This window comes from Glycine max, chromosome 5 (genome assembly GCF_000004515.6).
Source record: "Glycine max cultivar Williams 82 chromosome 5, Glycine_max_v4.0, whole genome shotgun sequence".
Classification (NCBI taxonomy): Eukaryota; Viridiplantae; Streptophyta; class Magnoliopsida; order Fabales; family Fabaceae; genus Glycine; species Glycine max.
Genome location: NC_038241.2, coordinates 2,494,048 through 2,502,655, shown reverse-complemented (window position 1 = coordinate 2,502,655; position 8,608 = coordinate 2,494,048). Strand labels below are relative to the sequence as shown.

The following is an 8,608-nucleotide window of genomic DNA, read 5'->3' as shown; positions in this document are numbered from 1 at the left end:
GTTTAGAGTTTTAGCCTTGCTAATTTCTAAACAGTACTCAGCTCAGGTAATCATTAGCTAAATTGCTTATTCCCAAGTCCTTAGTTACTAAAATCATTTTTTTTTATAGAACTAACATCTTAAAATGTTTCTGTAACAAAAAGTAGTCTCGGAAATATCGGTGTTTGTAAGCAGAACACGGAACTAATCATAAACATTCAAAATCATTTTTTCTATTGTTTGATGTAAGAAACCTAAATACATATAAAATATACTTTTTCTATTATATTTTTTTATTGGAGAACCCCAAGTTGATCGTCGAACGAATCAAAGTTCCAATGAGCATAATTTCAACTCAGATAACTGGCGGCTATTTCAACTAAATCACAGAACAAGCTGGGTATCGAATTGATTAACGATTAAAGTCTGGAACGACTGAAGTCTGAATTACAGGGTAGAAGATGGCTTTCCTATTTTTCCAATAAAAGAATACCTTTTAACTTTTCAATTTCTATTTTCTTCTAAATAAATATTTTTTTCAGTTGTATTTCTACTATTTGTTTGTTCATTTGTTGGGGGAGCATAATATAATATTAGGGGTATTCACACATCAGTTTAGATCAATTTTGATCAAATTTAATACCTAACTCAATCAAATTTGATTGGTTTGATTTCATTCGGTTTTCACATTTTTTTAACTCAATTCATTTATAAATGGTTCGATTCGGGCCAACGAATTATCCATTTAAATTTAATTTTTTTATTTTCTTATAACTATTATTTTATATCATGATTTATCCACATATCTAATATAATTAACATAATATTATCAAATGTCAAAAAGTAATAAAATTGATTCATTTATTATCATCAACATAGTATTCTAAAATAAACTAATATAAATTAAAATAAATTGTTCTTTAACGAGAGATTTATTATAATAGTATCACAATTATTTTCTACAAACTAATTTCTTAAAATAAGTTAGTTTTCCTGCAACTAGATTTACAACAACTAGATTTATTGAAATAAATGAATAAAATATGATTCATTAATGATATAAACATAACAACAAAAATAAATATAAAAAAGGAGAAATAAATAACAATATACCTGAAAATAATACCTTACGAGGTTTCAATACTGGTCCAAACACTCATAGTTCCAACACTTGTAGTCCTAATATTAGCTTAGTCGATTTTGAATTATCATCCAAAACGAGATTGTACGATTACTGAATTAAAAGTCATAATTGAAATTACGACTTTTATTTTTTTAACTGTAATCATAAAAAAAAATTGACTTCCATTATTTTTATTTTATTTTACGACTTTAAGACATTTTTTTTATAAATTTAAAGTTGTTTGTTGTTTAGAAATCGTAAATTCATTTACAAATTCTATTTTCTTTTTTCATATATATTTTTTAAAAAAAATTGTTAACAATTTTTAAATTTAACTATTTAATAAATAAATTCTTTTTATTTTTAAAATTTTATTTAATGTTTTATATGTTTTTTATATGGTTTTATTTAATATCTTTTATATTTTTGAATATTTTTCTTTTAATATATTTTCTATATTTTTTTAAATTATTTTATTTAAAAAAATTTATGTTATTTTATTTAATACATTTTTTATATTTATTTTTTCATATTATTTATATTTTTATATTATTTTATTTAATATATTTTCTTAAATCACAAAAGGATTCTTTGATTTTTATTATGTAAGGTGTAACATTTTTGGTTTGCAGCCATAATTGATTAACATGAAATGTTTGCAATATTTTTATTGTGATGTCCAATTGGTTCAGAGCTAGATAACTGGAGGGAGCACAATGACAGACATTTTGATTGTGGTGTCCAACAGGTTCGATGGTGGCTATAGCGAGTTGTAGACGTGTAGGGAAAAGGAAAAGCTTGAAGGAAAGAAAATTATTTGATAGGAACAATTTCTCATAAGACTTTACACCTTAGCTAAATCTAAAGATTATAAATTGTGCTACATGATAAATCATTTATAAAAGTGGTCCAGCCTGAACAATATTTGAGCACACGATGTGTCAAACCAAGCCAGACAAGTATGCACATCATAAGATAGTGAATTTTTTTATCATGCTGCTTTCGAAGTAGCCTAAATCATACATAAATTGACTCATTAAAACTTTAACTTTAACCAAAATGCATTTTATTAATTTAAGTAAAATTTTGTTTTCCAAAATAATCAATCAAATTCAAACTTGGGAAGTTTTTATTTGGTGAATAATGCTAAATTATAATTAAAAATATTGATATTGTATATACTTTCTTTTTTTGCTGTAATCACTTTCACATGTGATTCTTTTTATTTTTTTTACAAACACATGTGATATCAATTACTGTGATTATATTTTTTTAGATGCTACCAATATAAATGTAAATTTGTGATAATTAGCAAAATACTAAAATATGCTGTTTCAACTCTTTTTTTGCGGAGAGTCAAGAAGCTGTTTCGACTTTGAGAACCAAACTTCTTTAAGGAGGATGAGAACAAAACTTGGGATAAATTAGGAAGGGCCGAATTCCTAATGTGAACTAGTCCCGTTTTTATATTAAACAAAAAGGCTTATGTTGTCCAACACATGCTCCATCAAAGGAGCTTCTATTCTCACCATCATTACATCGTTGGCCAAGTTCATACCACAAGAAACACTCACTAGTAGAAGCAGTAACACAAGATTTTAAATTTTGATTTTAGTTCATGGCTTTAGCTAATAACATTAATTAATGATATAATAATGATGTTCACAATAGAGATGAAAATAGACTGAATTACCTATCGGAGCTTATGACCTGACTAGTCTGATATGTCTACTAAAAAAATTAGACTGAGTTTCTTAAAAAATCTATTTAGTTAAATAGACTACATTTAAGCTTATAAAAAAGTATGATAAATTGATCTGTTTATTCATTTAAATATAAAAAACAATAATATATATTTTTACTTTTATATTTAATATCTTTATAAGTTAATAATTTTATATTATAAATAAAATAAATATTTGAGATAAAAAGAAATTTAATTAGGTTAAATTAAAGATCAAATTATACTTTTTAAAAAGGTCATGTCAAGCCTAAAAAAAGTTTCTATAGACTAATAGCTTAGATTAAATCTTAATTTTTTATAACAATTCAACCCTATTTATATAAAGTCTAGTCTAATTTGGCTTATTCTCATCCCTAATTAGCATCACATTGACTTATCACATCAACAAAAAATTTAATATGACAAACACATGTAAGTTTTTTGGCAAATTATATTTTTAAATTTCTGACCAACTAATCTGATTACATCAACTATTTTGAACATGGTAGGATTTAAAAACATATTATAAAAAAATTGTATAAATTTGTCATGTTAGACTCTTAGATTTTTTATGGATAAATTAATGAACTGTCAATGTTATGTAATTATTTAGTGTTGTTACTTGACAACATGAACTAAAACAAAAAAAAAAATCTATAATGAATTAAAATCAAAACAAAAAAATTTAAAAAACTAAAATTAAAACCCCTTTATTTTAGTAGAGACCAAAAGGTTATTTAAACTTAAAATAAATCATTTTAATTTGTTCAACTTATTTACAAAGATCACTCAAGCAGATGTTATATAATCAAAATTGCTTTGAATCATTAGCACATTACACAAAAGGAATAACTTTTTACAGGTAATTAAATCTATCACTATAATTATATATGTGTTTTTGATAAGAGAATGATATCGTGGGAATCACTCAAAATATAAAAAAATAAAAAATAAAGAAAGTTGACGTGTAATGTGTGTATGATCATCTGAATTTAGGATTTGTCTCGTTTAAAATAAGTAAACATAAAATAAATAATTTTAATCATCGATAAAATAATTAATGATTAATATTTTAAAATTTGAATTAATGACCATGTCTTATTAGTATAAATTAATTAATCAAAATTATTTATGATAACTTGATATAATTTTTTAAATAATTATTATAGAAGTTAACAAACTTATTTATGATGCATAATAGTTTATAATTAAATAATAACATAAAATTGATTTACACATCCATACATAGTTTTTTTATATATATTTTAATATATACACATAATATTAACTTTTTTGCACAATTGTAAAAATTAAATTATTTTAATAGTCTGTTTTATATATAATGGATAATGGATGGATTATAGTCAGTGGTAAGAGTAAATTCCCATTAGAAGAGCTGCATCCTTAATTAATTTAACATACGCACTCAACAAATATCAATGCTTCTGTTGAGTCTTTTTGGTTCTAACCTACGGAAGAGGGAAGTAAGAGATTAGGAAATCGTGGATGAAATGTTCTTTATTCAATGATCTCTCTCAGGCTGCATCTGGGGGCACATGAAATTATTAGACGTCAACGGAGTTGATCTCTAGATTGTCATTGTTATTTAGACAAAGGGTATTCTTAATAAGTCACATAAGAATATTGATTAAGAAATTAAAAAAATATATATTTATAGAAAAACATAAAAAAAAATGATGAGTAGCATAGTTTTTTTATTTTCTAATAAAAATATATTTTTTTATTTTAAATTTTTTAACCAATATTCTTATAATACTAATCAGTATGTGTCCTAAACAAAAAGAAAATATGTTACATACATTTAGAAGTACGGTACCAATGCAAACAAGTGGATAACGAGTAGGTTAAATTATTCATACACATAGACAAAGTATATAACCTTGAAAGTTCAATATTTTATATGTCATTTACCAACCTAACTTGCCTCCCTCATTTTATATGGCTGCGGCGACGAAGACATGTGTGATACATTGATACTATACTAAGTAGTTGTCATTAAACAAATGTGTGATCCACATTAAATACGTAATAATTAACACGTAAATTAATTGTGGTTACATATGATTATACATGAATATTAGTTGACTAAGATTATTATACTCTCTTTGGTCTTTTCCATTGATCATTTTATATGCGTGCGCCTCGTTTATTTCACAATCGTACAACTTGGGTTTTAAAGTTCATTTGATTAGATTAGGCTAATATTAAACATATCAGATTAATCTTCTTTCTAAGAATTTAATCATTCCTCCTATAGTTTTTACTTTTTTACTCTTTCAATTGTCTTTTTAATTTGTTTAAAATTCATTACACTAACACCCTATATCATCCAAAAAACACATTATAATGTGTGCCGGTGTGCCCTTATTAGTGCTTTTTTATTTATTAATATAAGTGACTATTGTAAATGTTATAAAAATAATAATTCAATCTCAAAAAGTTTTAAAATATGTCACTCTAATTTATTCATAATCTTAAAAATCTAGATAAAACTATATAATATGAAATATAATCGAATAGACTATTTTTACACATTGCTAAAAAAAACTAAATCAAACCCCAAAATTTATTGAATAGATTAATATGAAATTTTGTATATAAAATACTAAGTTGGAGTTATTATATTTTCATTTATTTATTTTTTTAATCACTGTAATTAAGATTTTTTGACTCTTTAGAAAGACCTTAAAGTATCTTCATATTCAAAAGTGTATTTTATAAGAATTAAAATTATATTTTTTTCTCATAAACTTAGTGTAGGTTATCAACTAAGTTACATCTATTATTTTTTTCATTCATCTCTTTCAAGTAAGGTAAATAATATCCATCTTCTTAAATTCTTTAAACAAAAAATATTTTTATATCCAACAAAGTTAATTTAAACCTTAAATAGTGTCTAATTAAAATTCCAAAGAGAGAGAAAAGTTGAATGAGCATTATAGTAACGTTTTCCTTCTAAATAGTACGTAGTGTCCCAAAAAACCGGGCGGTGTGGGGGGCTCGTAGCCTCGTACGTAGATATTAGCCTTTAAAATGAACAAATGGAGGAAGTTGCCTTTCTCAAACCCAAATAAAAAAGAGAGGCTGACAACACGATCAACTTTTAAGATGAGCTTTCAGACTTTTTGAAGAGTAATGTGTACAAATATTTCATTATCTTAAAACATCCCATTAATATTTTTTTTATATTTTTTATTACATTATAATCCTATCTTATTTATATTTTTTATTTTCTTTCTAGATGTTACATAATAATTTGAAATGTTGATTTATTTTTTTCTTTTATTCCTATAAAAAATTTTTATCGCAGTTTATAAATTTATTTAAAATTTATCCTTTTAAGGTGTACAAGTTATAATAACATTTGGGCTATTTTTTTTACCTTAAAAGTTACTTGAAAGTTAAAAGAAAAAATAATTAAGATCTTTAAAATCAAAGCTAATTAAATGTTTTAGCTTAAAAGATATTTTTGAACTATGATTCTGGAGAATATATGCTGGATCTTAAAATTAATATTAAGAATGATAAAGGAGAAAGAAAAAATTCCTAGATGATTCTAAGTCCCCTTCCAAGTACAATTATAATTTATATATGCACTTTAATTTATTTTGCTCTCGATTCTCCTACTAAATCATATGAAAAAATGAAGAAAAAACTTATATATTTTGAGGCATTGACTTATGTTATGTAATTCAGTAAGGGCAAAAAATCTCAATTTTTTTTTACATTCTCAAAATTGGTTTTTAATATAAACATATAACGAAAATCCCCGCTTTATAATAAAGATATTATAAATTTACATTAACGATATGATATATTATACTAATAATTTAATGAACCAATAATGCATAATAATTTCTCTGTCCATGCGTGGAATTGTTTGTTAGAATGATATATATTAACAATCTAATTAGGGTCTTTAATTTGGCTTTTTTTGGGATTCTGAGGTATTTATACAAGGTTCATAGCTTTAGATTGACTATGAGACTATATTTGAAATTTAATAGTACTTAAAGTTTTTTTTCTCTTTCTAAAAATGTATTATGTGGGAATAACTTAATTCATTTCTCACAAATTAAGCGTATGCTACTGGCTGAGCTATATCCATTAGGTTTTTGCAATGTAAACATATCCTCCGTGTGTGTAATTTTTTAATTGCTATGAATTGCAAAATCTTACAAAATGTGCGTGTTAATTAGAATGGCAAAATCTTACAAAATTTAATTTTAACTAAATATTTAAGAAAGAAATCACATTTTTTTTTTGGCAGAGAAGGTAAAAAAAAGAAAACATGAATACATAAGTGACGATCGTTTTTTAGGATAAAATTGCAAACATTACCCCAGTATACATTCTTGCTATACTTTGTACCACAAAAAATCATGAGGAAGTGAATTTTGAATTTTTCACAATATCTTTATATTTCTCATTATCGTCCATTTAACGTTCCTTTCCCATTGTAGTTCTTACGTCAGTGAGCCATGACAAATAGATTATTCATCTTCATGAACAAGTTGCTAGAAGTTAATTTAAAACCCTAGATATTATCAATATATATCATCATCACTACATCAGCACGAACCAATGAGGAATTCTCTGGCTCATAGCCCTACATGCACTTTGACCCTCGAATGTCCAAATTCTGAATTTTCTTTTTCCTATCTAGATGATGGATGTAGTTGGGTCCATTGCAAAATGGGGACAGTGAAACATCGTAATATTTACACTTAAATTCGTACATCTTTTTCTCACGCCTATAACTTTTGTTAAAGAAAATGGAAAGAGGCAAAATTTATTTATTTAATCTTTTATAGTATTATTTTTTAAAATGGTGTGTATATATACGCCAAAGCCAAGGAAGTCGCACTTGGTTAAAATACTTGACTCGAAGAGAAGACCAAGAAATTAAATAATATGTTGATATCCATAGGAAATTAAGTCACCTAAAAAATATACATAGGAAATTAAGGGAAGTTGCGGTCACTAGTGGTGGCAAAAATTTGACCTGAAAACCGTTGTTGTCGTTTGGGCCATGTGACTTTACAAAACGTACGAAACTTCAACGATGGCACCAATCACTAATTTTCTTCCTTTTTTGTTTTAATTAGTCAATTCTTTTCATGCGTCAAATACTTCATGCAGGCCCTTTTTCTCTAGTCTCTATACCAATATAAAAGGAGGGCTTTGTTTGAAGACTTAGAAGAAGAAGAAAGCACATCAAGAAGGGCTAGCTTGCGGAGAAGAAAGAGAAACTACCTTTTTCCATATATGGAGCTTGCTTCGGAGAGATCTGGTGATGGAGGTATTGGACTCAAGGAAGAAGATAGTGCTGGTGATGATGATGGTCATCATAAACAAGAGATTATTGTCGAGGTGAAGATTAATATTCTCTTCCTAATTAATTAAGGGCCAGCAGTTTTAACCTTTAAATGATAAAAACATCTTTCTTTCTATATACAAGTCTTAATTTTTGTTTTTTTAAGCATATATTCTTAGTTTGTGTTAGTTCGTGTTGGATTTGGTTTTTCTATACATCCTTTAAGATTTGCATAAATGACCAATCGATGAAATTAAATAGAATTTATGGAATAATCATGTTTAAAGCATAATAATTTGATCATTTAATGTTGGTTTCTCCTTAATTCCTCCCTCTGCTATCTATATTTATTTTCCAAAATTAAAAGGAGGTCTTCAGTGAATTCGTTTCATGTCCTCGACGCAAATAATCTTTACAAGAAATTCAATCCGATTAGTTAGGAAAT

General features: G+C 25.7%; 1 protein-coding gene across 2 annotated transcripts in view; it reads left to right on the top strand.

Moving 5' to 3' along the window:
• Positions 1–7,919: 7,919 nt before the first annotated feature.
• Positions 7,920–8,608, top strand: part of LOC100793946 (WRKY transcription factor 72A) — a 7,108-nt gene continuing 6,419 nt past the window's right edge. The window contains exon 1 of one of the 2 annotated variants that reach the window (XM_006579478.4): positions 7,920–8,219. In XM_006579478.4, the coding sequence (XP_006579541.2) occupies positions 8,115–8,219 (105 nt within the window). In that variant the 5' untranslated portion in view covers positions 7,920–8,114. The remainder of the gene's footprint in view (positions 8,220–8,608) is intronic. The other variant, XM_014775431.3, reaches the window with a different exon arrangement.